Raw genomic sequence first — 15,355 nt, forward strand, 5'->3', positions numbered from 1 at the left:
AAGATTGTCCAGGGACCTAGATCCCTTTCTGTATCTTTTTGCTCAGCTTTCTCCTGAGTGTTTCCCTGGCCTGCATGCCTGTCAGCACGTTCACGTTGCTGCTCACGGAAAAGGGGACAGGGAGGACCTGGGGAGCAAAACTTATGCTTTTTTATTTAAACGGAATGGCCCAGAAGTTGCACACATCACTATTTATGTCCCATTAAATAGAACCTAGATCTGTGGATTCCAACTGAGTGTCTAAAATTTGAGAGTTTCTAAAAGAAGGCAAGAATGAATACTGAGGGACAAGTGGCAGTCTCTGCTGCAATCTGTACACACTACAAACTATACACCTTTATTCCCATTTTACTTTAACCTCATTTCTAATAATGTATTAGAAGGAGATGGCTAGGATATATGAGTGGGGTTTTTAACCTATAAATTCTTTGAATTTAGAGGGCTTCCTCTTTATAGTTTTATAAAGTCTATCTAACTGAAAACATTATAGCAAATAGGTGTTCTACCTTTCTAGATACAGCATGAGTCAAACTGATGATTTCATATTATCAGTAACAGGACTAATAAACTGTCTTACAGGCCAAATCTGGCCTTGCTGGCGGTTTTTGTTAATAGTTTTGGAATATAGCCATGCTGTGTTCATCTACGTGTTGTTTATGATGCTTTCCTACTACAACAGAGTTGAGTAGTTAGACTGGCTCACAAAGCCTAAACTGTTACTGTCTGGGCCTTTTCAGAAAACATTTGCCGACCCTGATCTATAATACCACCACAAGGCGAAATAGGCACAAGCCCTTTGTTTTATGGGCCTCCTTCTAGAAATACAGAAGAAAAACTCCTCTGAGTCATTTTGTAGTGGTTATAGTTGTACATTTACTACTATTAAACAGAGATGCTTAGTTCTCCAGGACTGAGAGAATAAATTTCTGTTGTTTCAAGCCGCCAAGTTTGTGATAATTTGTAAGAGCAACTATAGGAAACTAATATAATACTAATGGTACTTTTCAAATTGAATTTTAAATATGCATATGAATCACCTGACAGCCTTGCTAAAATGCAGATTCTAATTCAGTATGTTGCAGGTGGGCCCGAGATTCTGCATTTCTAACCAGCTGCCTTGCAGCTCCTGCTGCTGATTAGAACCCATACTTTGAGTAGCAAGGTAGCTCACACAGGTCGTAAGGAAGAAAGGTGGCACACGTGTCACAGACGGGGATGCATCAGTCCTGAGGAATTCAATGCTGGACTCAGTTTATTCTCTGTTTTTTTAATAAATAAATTCTTCAGCCCCTGATTGAGACTCCGGCTTTCACCCTGAACTGGACTCACTAGTGATAACTTAGTGTCATTTTCCTCAAGGCTTTGACCCCCAGCTTTAGCTTCCAACATTTTATGTGATGCAATTTCAATAAAAGCCTGCTTACCTCTACCTTTTATCTCTGTTTTCTGCCCTTGCTGGCCATTAAAAAGGCCAGTTAAGTCCTAAAAGGTCTTCAGAAATTTAGGCCCTTTTACCGAAGTTAAGAGACCTGAAAACAATTAGAGCAAATAGAGTGGACTCACCAACATAGAAATAGAGTGGACTCACCAACATAGACTTCAGAGTTAGCACAGTGTTAAATCCCGGCTCTAGCCCTCACTGGCTGTGGGACCTCAGCAATTACTTTAGTTCTTAGACCCCTATGTGCTCATCTATAAAGCAGAGATAATCATAGAAACAAGCGTATAGACAGCTGAATAATGGCCTGCAAAGGCATCAGGTCCTAATCCCTGGAATTTATAGAATGTTACCTTATGTCGAAAAAAGTGTCTTTGCAGGTGTGATTAATGATCTGGAGATGGGAAGATTATCCTGGATTATCCAGGTGGGGCCTAAATGCAGTCACAAGTGTTATTAGAGAAAGGCAGGAGATTTGAGGGAGAAAGTAGAGGAGAAAGCAATGTGACCACAGATGCAGAGAATGAAGTGATGTTGCCACCACCTATCAGGAATGCTGGCAGCCATCAGCAGCTGGAAGAGGCAAGGACCAGATTTTCCCCTAAGCTTCTGGAAGGAACTCAACCCTGCGGAGCCCTTGTTTTCACCCAGTGATATTGAATTTAGACTTTTGACTTCCAAAACTGTGAAAGAATGAATTTGTGTGTTAAGCCACCAAGCTTGTGATAATTTGTCATAGCGACCATAGGAAACCAATACAAATTGCTAGCATTTTTTGAACACTTACTATGTGCCAACACTTAGTCTGCTTTACATGTATTATCTCATTTCAGACACAATTTAATACAGTAAGCCTGCAATGTGTGCAACTATTGATTTCTCTACTTTACAGAATTTATTTATTTATATTTATTTATTTATTTATTTATTTTTTTTTTGCATGGGCAGGCACCGGAAAATGAACCCAGATCTCCGGCATGGCAGGCATAAACTCTGCCACTGAGCCACTGTGGCTCACCCTATTTATATTTATTTTTAAAGCACTTACTATGTTCTAAGTGTTTAACAAATATTAATTTATTAAATACTATTATTATCTCCTTTTTATAGTTCATTTCCCCTCCTTCTTTACCTCAAGACGACAAACAGCCACTAGAATGTTTTACATTTTCTAATGGGTAAGTATATTTTGTTGTGCTACGTGATACATTTGGGGTGGCTATAATTCTGTGATGCTCTTTGTATCCTAGGTTTGTATACCGAGCTCTTCAGGGATCCCTGTTTCCTTCTCCAGTTCTGAGAGCTAAGCACCTTGACAGACTGACTCCAAAGGAGAGGACTGAAGTTCTGAAGCAGTGGAGAGAGGTTGGAAAGATGGATCAAGTGACATCCAAGTATGCTGATCACTCAGCTGCTAAGTTAGGGAGAAGGCCCATGTCTGGCCATTCCAATGTCTTTGTAATGATGTCAGCAACTTCTTGTGCTGCTGAACAAGGAAACATATCTGTATGTGAAACTGATTTAGACTCAGACATGCCTAAGACCTCAGGAATGGCTGGATCCACAAAGGATTGAGAAAACAGAATACCCTCCTTGAAATCACAAGTATTCCTGCAGGTTTGGAAGAGGAACTTTGAAGAGGCACCTCTACCAAGCAAAAAAATGACTTGGATTTTTCTTAAGGAACATGAGCATTTTAACCGCTTCTGAAAAGTCAACATGATGACTTATATTGTATGTTTGTTGAAACATTTTTTTTTAAAGGGGATACACTTTGGGTGCACGGGTATTTCAGTGTAGAATGCTCACCTTTCATGTGGGAGACCCAGGTTGAATTCCAGAACCATGCAACTGCCTCACTCCCTAAAAAAAGGGTGGATACAGCTTGACCTGGATGGAATTTGGGGAAGTGAAATATTTAATTTAAAATGAAATGTTTCTATAGAACTTTTTGGATTTTGTAAAAGCGTTTTTTCTTAGAAATGCATACTTTTTTTAGGGGGGGGCTCATTTGTGATATATTTATTCTACTGAGAGATCATCATCTCAGATTCTTGGAAATTATTTTACATGAGCAGGCCCCAATCTGAAATTTTTTTAAGCAATTAAGAAAAATAGAGCTTTTAGATTGATCAGTTAGCATTCCAAGAAGCTCTCCATAAGGAAAAATGTTATAAATGGTTAATTTCCAGGTAAATTCCTAAGATCATTTTAAACAATGTACCTGAAATAGGGCCATAATTGCACTATTTAAAATACAGTTATCAATCATTATGAGCTTTTTATTTCCTGTAGGAAGATACCTCTGGTCTGCTGACTGAGATGTTAGCTGTACCTCTGCTCATTTCAGTGTTCTCTTGAGAACCAAAGGCCTTTGTCCAGAAGGGACACAGAGAATGCTGACATACCATCAGTATTCCTCACTCTGCTTCCAGTCAAGAGAAGAACTTCCATGAAGTCTACCTCTGCCCAGATGGTCTGGCTGGGAAACAGAGGTTATGGGCAGGCAGCCAGAATCAGCCGAGCCTACAACCCATTTTGAAATTTTCCTGTATTTTAAATCTGACAATAACCTGATGAAAATGAGACAATTACAAAACCTTCTTCTAAAGACCATTTGAGAGTTCATAGTCTTTACACTACCCTACAACTTTTCTGGCATGGTAGCCTCTAAAAACTTAATTGAGATGAGTATAGATTGTTTTCAGGAGGTTTCCATGAGGTTTTTAGAAGAAATAAATTAAAAAACCGTGAGGTTTTTAGAAGAAATAAATAAATAAATTATTTTTTAATACTTTTAGGACATGAATTTGTGTATAGCACGTTAACAGTTGTTGTGGATCACGTATGTTAGCTTTAGTTGGAACGAAGAAACCATCATATACCAAGTAGAGCTAGGTGTTATTGTATGAAAATGTATTCTTGCTAGTTCTTTTGAATTTCTCTCTATACATCGAAAACTTGCCAACCACCAATCACCTAGAATCTCTTTCATGAGCCTCCATGCTCTCGTTCCATGTCTATATGAAGGTTTTCTTAATGCCTGTTACTCTCTTATCCTCAGGGCTGCATCTTCTTCCTGCTGCCTAATGTCTTGTTCCAACACTTTTGTAGCTTTCTGATATTATCACAAATAGTCTTTATACGGACTGATTTCAAGATGTTTTGAAATCCCACGTAGCTAGTGGAAGCTGCTCTTCCACAAAATCATAAAAAAAAATCCTTCTGATTTTTTTAAATAAACTATTTAATAAATAACGTGTTTTGAAAAACTGTCATCACTCCTGTGATACTCACCGTAGCCAACCATAATTGGGACCAGAGCCTAGAAGGCAAGACCCAAAGCAGACTTACTAGAACATTGTTTTGGTCCTTTTTTGTATGGAAAAATTGGTGATAACATATCATCTGCTCTCCTCAGAGCAGCTGGCTTTCATTCCCTGAGATCATCATTTTCTGAGAAATAAAAATGTAGAAATATATGTACTTGTGAATGAAGGATTAGTATGTAAGGATGAAAAGAATGAGACAAAAAGGCTAAGAAGAAAGGTCAGTTTCTAACCTTTATATCTGTACATATAAGTAGGGGAAAATCTCAAGTGTTGGCCTCTTAACCACGAATGCAAAATCCCCAAGTCCCCCCGCTCTCCCAAAAAACCTCTTTAAAACTGTACATTTTTTATTAATTAGGCACAAACTCGGTTGGTGACAAAACATACACTAAATAGAAGTGAGGCTATTTATTTCTTTAATTATCCCATTTAATGTAAGCATTCATATATTTTGCTACAAAAATATTAGTATATTTTATTATTAGGTGCTACTCCAACCCTCGTTGGGATTAGAATATGCAATATATGCACTGTATTATCTTTTTAAAATTTGAAAAAATCAGGATTCTGAAACACATCTGACCCCCAGGGGAAAGAGGTTAGGTATCTGTATTGGCTACAAAGGGTCTCATCTACAGTGACTAACTCTTGGCACCAAGTTACCCAAACTGATGCGATTCATTGCATTTCGGTATTCATTATACTTTTTCCATCAAATTTAAGGGAACCAAAATCTAGTCCATTTCTCTTGATAGCCAAGGGAAAGTGATTTTTAATAAACATTTTGGATGTAAGTTTACCCCAAAAAATGTTATAAAGGATTTGGATCCAGTTACCAAAATGCACTCTGGATACCCAAGATCAGTCTACTCTTACCGGCTACTAAAGTTCTCACCGGACACCCAGTGGGTAATTTGAGACTATTAGCAACTTATGAAAGTCAAGGAATTATCTGTCATCTAGAATAAGACAGCATGTTCCTGTGGGAGTGAGACGTGATAGATAACTTTTGATTGGTGGGAAACAGGGCATCAACCTAACATGCCTCGTGGGAGAGGGGGTTTCTGGAAATTGCTATCCGTGTACCATATCCTGAAAAAAGAAAAGATTATACCATTTTATTTGTAGTAAGGAGTATTTAAAATAAGAATAATATGTACATTTCACTGAACATAAGGTGAGCAAGGCTAAAAATTATTACATTATATACCTACAACTATGACAAAGCTGGTGTATCTTCTTAAGCGTATACAATTGTGATCACAATTCGGTTGCTGAATTTAACACTCTCAATAGGATAAAACAAACTACAGGACCAGATTCAATGACATGGAAAGATAAGCTTTTGAATTTCAAATATGTGTACACATAGAAAAAGAGTACAAAAATACGTGTATAAAATTGCAGGTAGTCTCTATGTGGAACGCTGGTGGAATTTAGTAGGGAAACTTACTTGTTCCAAAGGCATTTGGATGTTGCAAACTGGACACCCAACTAATTAAATTCAGTATACGTGCTCTGAAGCTTTTTAGTGGGGAAATCTACTTTAACCACTAATTGCTTCAAAAATTAATATGCCTCAAGTGGCCTAGTGCTTAAAAGCATTTTTGAAATTTTGTTTTTAATTACCAATTAGAAAAAAGGCAACACCAGATATTAAACATCTTTCAAGGAAATTACAAAATATTTGACTCCATGCAAAGTTGACTGTACTTTGAGATATAGTTCTGTGACTTTATTAGTATGGGTGAACACAGGAAAACTGGCAAATATTAAAATGGGGATGAGGCATACAATTTAATTATTTTTAAAAAAAATTATTGCGTATCTCTACTCTAGAACACATTCTCCTCCTTTGGCAAGGTTTAACCCCCATTCCATTGTGATATAGGTTGGAAAAGCAAAATGTCGACCTAGTTGCTGAACTCTCAATTGGGAACTGCTAGATATTTAGCAAAGCTCAGCTACAGGGAAAGCTCTAAGGAGACTTTGCTACAAAATTTGGAATTACAACCTTGATTTAAATCCAGAATGTGCAGGCTTATAATGCCAAATGTCAATATTGATATTTGAAGCGTGTTGTGCTCAATTTGTCCTATTTCACCACCCCAGTGGATGCTACTGATCTTTTTACCTCTGACTGACTTTCATAAATTCTCAGAATTATGCAAACTTTAAAAGCATAATAGTAAATAATTTAACCATGTAAATAATCTTGGCTTCTAATAAGTCAAAAGCAAGTCTCCAATGTCACTGATTTGCTGCTATGCTATGGTGCTTAAGAAACAGCGGCTGACAGACATTAGTCTGCCTGGATCTCAAGGTCCTTTTTGTGATAGAGAGAAAGGAAACTTTCTATAACCTGTTACATTTGTGCCTGCATGATTCTAAATCTCTGCCACAACTGATAATTCCATGCTGCAGTCAAGGTTAGGCTTGGCAAAGGAAAAATAACTGCTTTGCTGTGTTTGTTTTTTTAAGCCTTTCATTGAACTTCAAATAAGAGGGAAAATAAGGTTTTAAGAGAGCTGAATAAAGTTAAACCAAAATAAGCCTGAAAATTTGCCATGCACTGTCAAGCATCCCTGCCTCTGAAAAGTGCTTCTGTATAGCTGCTCTCTGCAGGAAGTTTTCTACAGTCAAGAAGATCATTTTCTTTGAATATAACTTGGCAAAAGTCTCAGGTCATCTTTGGAATTAGTTTAGGAGAAAGGTGTGAATGTATATTTGTCTTTCAATCCATTCAATGAAGTATGACACATTGCTATAAACTCCAGGTCCTAGGACTTTGGAAAAGCAGACAGAGCCCCATGAAGTTAAACCAAATAATGTCCAGTGTCCTCCAGGTCGTTCACAAACAAGAGGCCCACCGCTGTCACCCTGCAATGAATAGCAATGGACGTTAGTCACTGATATTTCAGAGCCATAATGGTGTCCATATTATCCTGAAGGTACGATAAAGCCAAATCCAACTTAACCAACTCCCTGGAAATTTTCAACAAAGCTTTCATTGTCAGCCCGTGGAAAGAACATGCTTTCCATTATATGAATGGAATTTTCAAACGAACATCTTAAAGTCTGATCTTTAAAAGGATGCATGTGGCTTGAAGAAAGAACTATGTTCTTTCTTTCTGTGATATCAGAAGATATTTTTTCATGTATTTCCTGGATTTGTCAAAATATGCCATAAAAGACAATCTTTCAGAACAGATTATGTCATAATTGACCCCATCCCTTAAGTTTGATCCATATTATAAACGTAGAAAATACCTAAAAATGAAGCCAAGATTTTTCTCACAAAACAACACTAGAAAAATGTTCTAAAATAACTCCCTACTTTCAAGATTTTTTGCCATATGAATGAATACATTAAGAATAACCCATTTTGGAGTCCCTTACAGCATTTCTTAATAGTTCTTAGGACTTTTTCAAATGACATACTTGAATGGGAAATACCACTTAAGGATTACTGACTCTATGGTGTTTTGTTTATTTTTAGGCTAAATTTTATTTCACATATACAGAGATTCTCATTCTTGATATTTAAGTTTAGCTGTTGCCATTGAGTTTCATTTATAGTTCTTTCCCCCCAAACATGAATAACAAACAAATACGGCCTTGTAGACATTAATATTTGCTACATCTGAAAAAAAGTAGGTTAGAGAGGTTTATTCTGTACTGTCTCAAAAGAAAAGGGTTGATGCCCTAAAAAGAAAAAATTATGTGAATTCACTGTGGAAAGTTCCAAATCCCCACAGCCAGCAAGAATTTCATACTTGGAAGTATATCTATCATATCTATGGTCTCAATTGTAAATGATGGGGAAAATGTTGTTCTACTAAACATTTTCCATGTATTAGCTCATTTATTTATGCTTCACGAAATCTTATGAGTTGATAGTAGTAGCAGTGGAAGCAGCAGCAGTAGTAGTAATTACATATCCATTTTGCAAATAATGAAACTGAAGCACAGATTTAAAATCTTGTTCAGTGGCAGAGTGAGGATTTAAACCCAGGCAGTCTGCTGTCAGCACTTGGATTCTATCACTGTTAGCTATCTGCTTCTTAGGAATGTTAGTAATTATTATTGCTATGAAAGCAAAATTGAATTATTGACTGTGATGTGTTCTTTTGTAGAAACATTTATAACTTTCCAATGTCCTAAGCCTATATGATAAACAAGGAGTTGAATAAATTATTCCACTTGATATCCTAATTGAAATTTTTTTAAAAAAGCAAAACTTATTGGAAACATTCTTAGACATATTTCACACACAAAAGCATTCTACCCTTATGCAATGTAAAAGAAAAGCTAAGATCTTCAGTTATTTAGGTTGATCTATTTATTATTCCAGGGAATGATTAAAATGGAACATGATTAGAGGTCAGAAAATCAGCCAAATAATTATTTCACATTCACTCTTCACAAGATTCTGTTCTAGGGACTATAGGAGTTGAAAGTCTATTTGGGTCACAAGAATGACTTTATATGAAAGCAACATCTTTAGGCTATAATGGGATTTCAAAGGAATGTGCAATTATTTCTGGGCAGAGAAGGAAAAAAAAAAAGCCTTACTAAGATGCAGGTTTGGAGTTAGGCCTTGTGAGGCAAGTGGGCAATTGGTGAAAAACAAGAGGTGGAAAGAAAAGCAATTCAAAAAAGGGAGAATACATATAAGGCAGAATTTGGTTCTGTCTTTCTGGTCCTTTTACATTTCTCTGATGCAGGGCTCTAGGCCAAAGTTTATGTTTGGCCTCAGATGTTACTCTCATGATTTATAGACCCTCACTGAGGGATCCACAGTTTCCAATGTGCCCCATTGATGCAATTAAGGAAGATAATGTATGTCTTATCATAGAAGGGTTGGTATATAGTCTTGCTTCAGACCTAGTAAGAAGCAGCTTTTGCTTTTTTTTGTGGTGGTGTTTATGTTTTTGTTTTAAATTTTCTACCTGGAGTCGTGTTAGAGAAAAGCTGGTATGCCTTTAAGATATCCACAAGGGTTGAATTCCCACTACTCAAGAAGTTGGCAGACCCTGGTTCCTCTTATACCACATGATGGGAACATGCCTGCACTTATAATGCATAATGTGCTTGGGCCTTAAATTCCCTTTCAAAGAATCACTGACCTTGCTCCTCTTTATCAATTACCAAAAGATGGTCTTGAACATATGCCAAGAGATACTAGTTATTGGTAGACTTCCCAATGATGTTGGAGAAAGGGAAAAGCATTCAGATCAATCACTGCTATTAGACAGTACAGTGGCTGAACACTTGGGCCTTGAAGGCAGACTGTCTGGGTTCATATCCTCTCTCAACCACCTTCATGCTGGGTGATCTAAAGCAAGTTACTTAACCTCTCTGGTCCTCATTTTCTTGATCCCTGGAGGAGGGAAAACAATGATACTTCTTTGTGGGGTAATTGTGAGGGTTTAATGAGTTAATACATAGCCTTATGAAGACAGTCTGGAACACAATAAACACTCAACTGATAGATGTTAATGCTAATATAATTGCCATTCATTAAGTACCTAAATATGTGCCAGGTGTCACATGGCTATGTGAAAGATAGGAGTATCCACATACACTGATTCACTTAATCCTCAAAAACCCTACAAATTAGACACACTTAACCCCTTCTTCCCCATGAGTAAACTCTCCAGAGAAGTTCAATAACTTCCTCAAGTTACACTGTACTTACAAGCAGAGATGGGATCCAACCCAGATCTTTCAAGCTGCCAATCCTGTGCTCAAGGTCCCACTCTGTGTTGCCTCCTTAAACCCATTTTCTTTGCTTGGGAAATCAAATCTGGGCCTCTTGCACAGAAGGCAAGGATTCCTCTCCTGCTGCCCACCACTCCTGATGGACCCTGGCCAGAAGGCAGCCCCTCAGTGAAACTCCATGGGCCCATTCTGTCTCCCTCTTTCCCATGACAGCTGTCTAAGGAATCATGTCTGGGCCATTTGCAAACCCCTGATTCACCCTCTCTAAAATGAGTCATTGAAAATATTTATTTAATTATATTGGGCAGCGCTGTAGTAGTGTAGTATCCCTTCTGTGACTCTCAAATGTGGGGAGGACAATTTGATCTGTTCCTAAGAAGTGATACAAAAAGGCGGTTCATAGATATGAAGTATAATAACTGTCTTTCTGTGCTATCAGCTTCCTTGTGTATTTGCACCTTTTTACCCCTCCCTGGGAGCCAGTATGATATTCAGTAAGTAGTTATCAAGTAAAAATAAAAATGCTTCCCTGCATTGCCAGGTGAGCATGCTCTATGAATGGCTGCAACCAGGGTTCCTAAGTGTCAACAGGTTGTGTTCAGTGACATTTGAGGACATGCTGGCAATCAAGTGAGAGCCCAGTCAGTGCCAGCGTGGTCAGCCTTGGGGCAAACACAGTCCCGCAGCACACCTGGAAATCCATGTTAGCATTATGACTTCAAGGCCAATACCCTGATGACTGGCAAAAACTATCTGATGTCCCGGGCTTCCTGGGGCAGACTGGCTGGAGCCATAGTTACCGTCAGCTCCTCTCAGAGCCCCACTCATGCTGGCCAATAAAATGTTAGAGACAGATGGACTGGAACCATCATCTTTCATCCTCCTGCTGACCAAAGGTTCCTCACACAGGGGGTAAGAAAGCTGAAGTCATCCCCAGTGAAGAGCCTGGGAGTAATTAGGGGAATCGCCCAGACACTGGGTTAATAATTAAACCATCAGCAATAAATCATATTCAATAAATGTTCCCAAAGAACCAGACATGTATACCAATGAGTGTAGAGCGACCCACACGGCCACCGCTGAACTGAGTCTCCTTGGTCACCTGGGATGCAACTTACCATGCACGAGTCCACGGTGCCGGACTCGTAGCCAGCACAGACCATCCTGGAGGTGACGGTCTTCATGTCAAAGTAGGACTGACACTGCTCCAGAGAAATGATGCGGACCTCTCCCTCTTGCAGCTTAAAAGGCACTGAATTAAGAAGAAGAACAATATGAAAGTTGATAAAATTACTCAAAAGTGAGGTTGGCTAACTATTATGCGATTACATTTTGATATCAAGAGAAACATATTCCTTGTTTGAAATGTCATCTCAAAGATAAGGGCTTCTTTGGAATCAGAATTTTCCAATTAGAAGTGCTCATGACACTGATCTGGTAAAACCCCTTCATGTTATTTAATGAGGAAATTAAGGCACAGATTGGTCAATAACTTGGCTAGTGTCCCCACACCCCTTACACACACACCTTGTTATATGCTGCCACAAAAACAATAGCTACTATAAAGGAAAGGAAAACATTGAAGCCATGCTCCAGATAGGAGGCTCCCAGCTCGGTGTCAGCCCAGCATGTCGGCCTTGCTTTGCTAAAACTAGTATCTGTTAAATCTAACAAGGGGAGAGTTTCCCTATCCTTAGTGAAGAAAATGTGTCTCACCATGGGGTATAATAGCTGTTATTTGCTGTAAGAACATATAATTCTAGCGCATATGACAAAGAGAAGTCAAAAGAGACAAAGTTAATCCTTGGTGCCAACAGAAGATATATGTGAATTCCATCTTGCTTGAAAGTTCTCACAGCATAACAATAGATTCCTTGAAATAAGACAGCATGAACCTTTGCTCTGTAGCCATTCTACAAAATCATACCCACTGTTCTACTTTTAGACAGTGATACTGAAGAAGTGTATATACAGGTACAGGGCATCTTATTGGAAAAAAATCATTTTTGGAAAAATCAATGTGATGCAGACAATGATAGTTTTAAGAGTTGTCAAAAGAATGGCAATAAAATAAGAACAGTAACTAATATATATTGGGTACTAGCTGTGGGCCAGATATCCACATTTGGCATTTCCTGTGCATTATTGCCTTTAATTTTTCCAACAATCCTGTGAATTAGATCATTACTATTTATTATTTTTCCTACTTTATAGATGAAGTGACTGAGAATTGGTTATTTGTTAAGAAGCAATTCTTACTTATTGTTAATAACTAATTGCTAGACAGTCTATATCTAGCAAGTGGTACAGAAAGAGTCAATCAGTTATTTCTGACTTAATTCAGACCTTTGCTATTCATTAGAATCATTCTTGTTCACTTGTGGTCTGTTATTACCCCAAGGAGCCAAACCCAAAATCACATGTGTGGTTTGTTCAATATGTCGCACAATTACTGAGTCTGTTGTGGACATTGTGGATAGAATACAAAAGGAGAGGCAATATAGTGTATATTCTGCTCTTATATCACCTTGCATGGCAACTTCAAAACATTGGTGGGAGAAAAATTCCAAGGAGTAGAGAAAGATTTTTGAGGTTGCATCTGGGCTGGGGAGATGGAAGTGCTGTTATAGATTACTGATGTCTACGAATTGCATGGAAGGGAGATTGTGACACATATGCCATGTAGTTACCGTTTGTGGCCCTACTATTATAAATGAAAAGAGGGGAATTATGGCCAAAGGCTTATAATCAACGGAGTATTCTTTGTTAGAAGCTAAAAGGCAATGCTCTTGAGGATCCCGGCTTACTTTTGCTGCCCATGTGCCCCCAGCCTGTGATATAGCAGTATGTATCAGGTTCTACCAGCTGCCCCTTGCTGGGTAAGCAGACAGGCCGGACATAGCTGGTCTCATTGATGTCTCTGCTTAGCTCGACTATGCTGATGTCATAGTCCACCACTGCCCGGCTGTAGCGAGGGTGCAGGATGATGGTCTTCACAGCAAGTGTCTGCATGAACATCGACGGGTGGTCAAGATTGTTGATGCCAAGCACCACTTTCCAAACAGCAGCATTTTCTCTCCTAAAATAACAATTTCAAGAGCCATTGGCACCTTAAACTTAGATTTATCTTTTAATAGGCAATTTCTTTTTTAAGTATTTTATATCTGTAAATATGGCAATTTCCATGCCCACCTCCCAATGTCGTCATGTTAGAAGCATTTATTTTATGGTCTGAGTGATTAACAAATATTATTTTGGAAAACGAAATTCATGATTCTTGAATGGGGCTATTTTTCACAATAAAACATTCACTTTTAAAGGTAGGCAGAGCGGCTATTTGCTTAATTAAGAAAAAAGGGAGAAGCACTGAAAAGATAGGAAGAAGAGATAGAAGACAAGAGAAAACCAAAAAAGAAGAAAACCCCAAGGCTGAGCTATCCTTCCATGTAGGAGTAAGTCCCTGGAGGAAATGTCAAGTTTTCTCAGTTTTAAGCGATTTTAAGCCAGCAGCTTAAAAAGATTGCCCACAACTTCCAAGTTTCCAAATCCAATGATCAACTCAGGCTCTATTATTTTGGAAAACTTGACACTATATAGTTAACTTTCATTTTAAAACACTTAACCTCATGGCTCCCAGGATTAGCTGTGCACCACATCTCTCTTTGATCACATGGACCCCAGGTCTCTATCCTCAGCCAACTCTTTTCATTCCATACTCATCCCTCTGATGACTGCATCCAGGCCAATGGCTTTAAATACTACCTGTACCCTTTTGACTTCCAAACTTATACTTGCAGCTGCATCCTCTCCCTGAGCTGCAGTCATGTATGTCCAAATGTCTGTTCAATTTACTTGGATGAGTAAGATTTATCGAATGTTTACCACGCATCTGATAATATTCTAAATTAATTTTTCAGTTATTTAATACTTCTAATCATCCTAGGATATGGATGTTGTTTTAATGCACCATTTTAGAGATGAGGAGACAAAAGCACAAAGAGAGTTAGCACTCAGCTATTACCACACAGCTAGTAAGTGGGGGACACATGATCCAAACCCAGGCAAACAATTGCCATAGGCCGATTCTAAAACACCGCACTGTCCACTGCTTTCTGGTATCCAAACAGAATGTTTCATTCCCTTCTTCCCTCCTCCATAAACTTACATGATTGGCTCTGCTCTAATCTGCCCATCCAATGGAATCTTCTCTTTCTCTTACACCAAATATTAAGTACATCCACATTTGCACCACCCTACTTTCAAATATATCCTGAATTGTGCCATTTCTTCATCCTCTACCACTAAAATCTTAATCCAAGGCGCTCTCACTTAGTTGCACCACTGCAACAGCCATCCATTCTTCCTCACAGCAATCAGAGTTATCTTTTTTAAAAATAAAATTAGTTCAAGTCCATGTCATGCTCATAACCCTGAAATTGCTTTGTATTACACTTGAAACAAATTCCCAACTCCTACCCATGATCTGCAAGACCCCACATGATCTGATCCTTTCTAACCCCAGGGACTGTCTTTCTAGTCCACCTTTACTCTCTCTTTTTTATCCAGATCTGACTTAGATATCATGTCAAAGAGCTGCCCTTCCTGGCCAACCTGCCTAACCCTTAACCTGACCCCATCACTTCTCTACTCTTGACCCTGCTTTATTATCATTTTTTTAATCATAGCCATCATCTGACATCATATATCCTTCATCTATTCTCTGTCTCCCCACTAGACTGTCACATCTGCAAGGGCAGGGACTTTGCTTGTCTTTTTCATTGCTATCTTCACTGAGCCTCAATAAGCATTGTTTAATGATGGTACAAACGGTATTGTTTTAATACACTTACTGGTAGCAGAC

At 38.4% G+C, this 15,355-nt stretch overlaps 2 protein-coding genes across 3 annotated transcripts in view; one reads left to right on the forward strand and one right to left on the reverse strand.

The window, feature by feature from the left end:
• Window positions 1-8,964, forward strand: part of ATP10D (ATPase phospholipid transporting 10D (putative)) — a 165,065-nt gene extending 156,101 nt beyond the window's left edge. The window contains exon 23 of the mRNA XM_077136785.1: window positions 2,689-8,964. Within this exon, the coding sequence (XP_076992900.1) occupies window positions 2,689-3,013 (325 nt within the window). The 3' untranslated portion in view covers window positions 3,014-8,964. The remainder of the gene's footprint in view (window positions 1-2,688) is intronic.
• The window catches only part of CORIN (corin, serine peptidase), a 250,569-nt gene continuing 239,906 nt past the window's right edge, over window positions 4,693-15,355 (reverse strand). Inside the window, exons 20-22 of one of the 2 annotated variants that reach the window (XM_077136786.1) lie at window positions 13,302-13,573; window positions 11,613-11,746; window positions 4,693-7,650 (exon numbers count right to left, since the gene is read on the reverse strand). In XM_077136786.1, coding sequence (XP_076992901.1) covers window positions 7,468-7,650; window positions 11,613-11,746; window positions 13,302-13,573 — 589 coding nt within the window. In that variant the 3' untranslated portion in view covers window positions 4,693-7,467. The remainder of the gene's footprint in view (window positions 7,651-11,612; window positions 11,747-13,301; window positions 13,574-15,355) is intronic. The other variant, XM_077136787.1, reaches the window with a different exon arrangement.

Source organism: Tamandua tetradactyla, chromosome 19 (assembly GCF_023851605.1).
Source record: "Tamandua tetradactyla isolate mTamTet1 chromosome 19, mTamTet1.pri, whole genome shotgun sequence".
Classification (NCBI taxonomy): domain Eukaryota; kingdom Metazoa; phylum Chordata; class Mammalia; order Pilosa; family Myrmecophagidae; genus Tamandua; species Tamandua tetradactyla.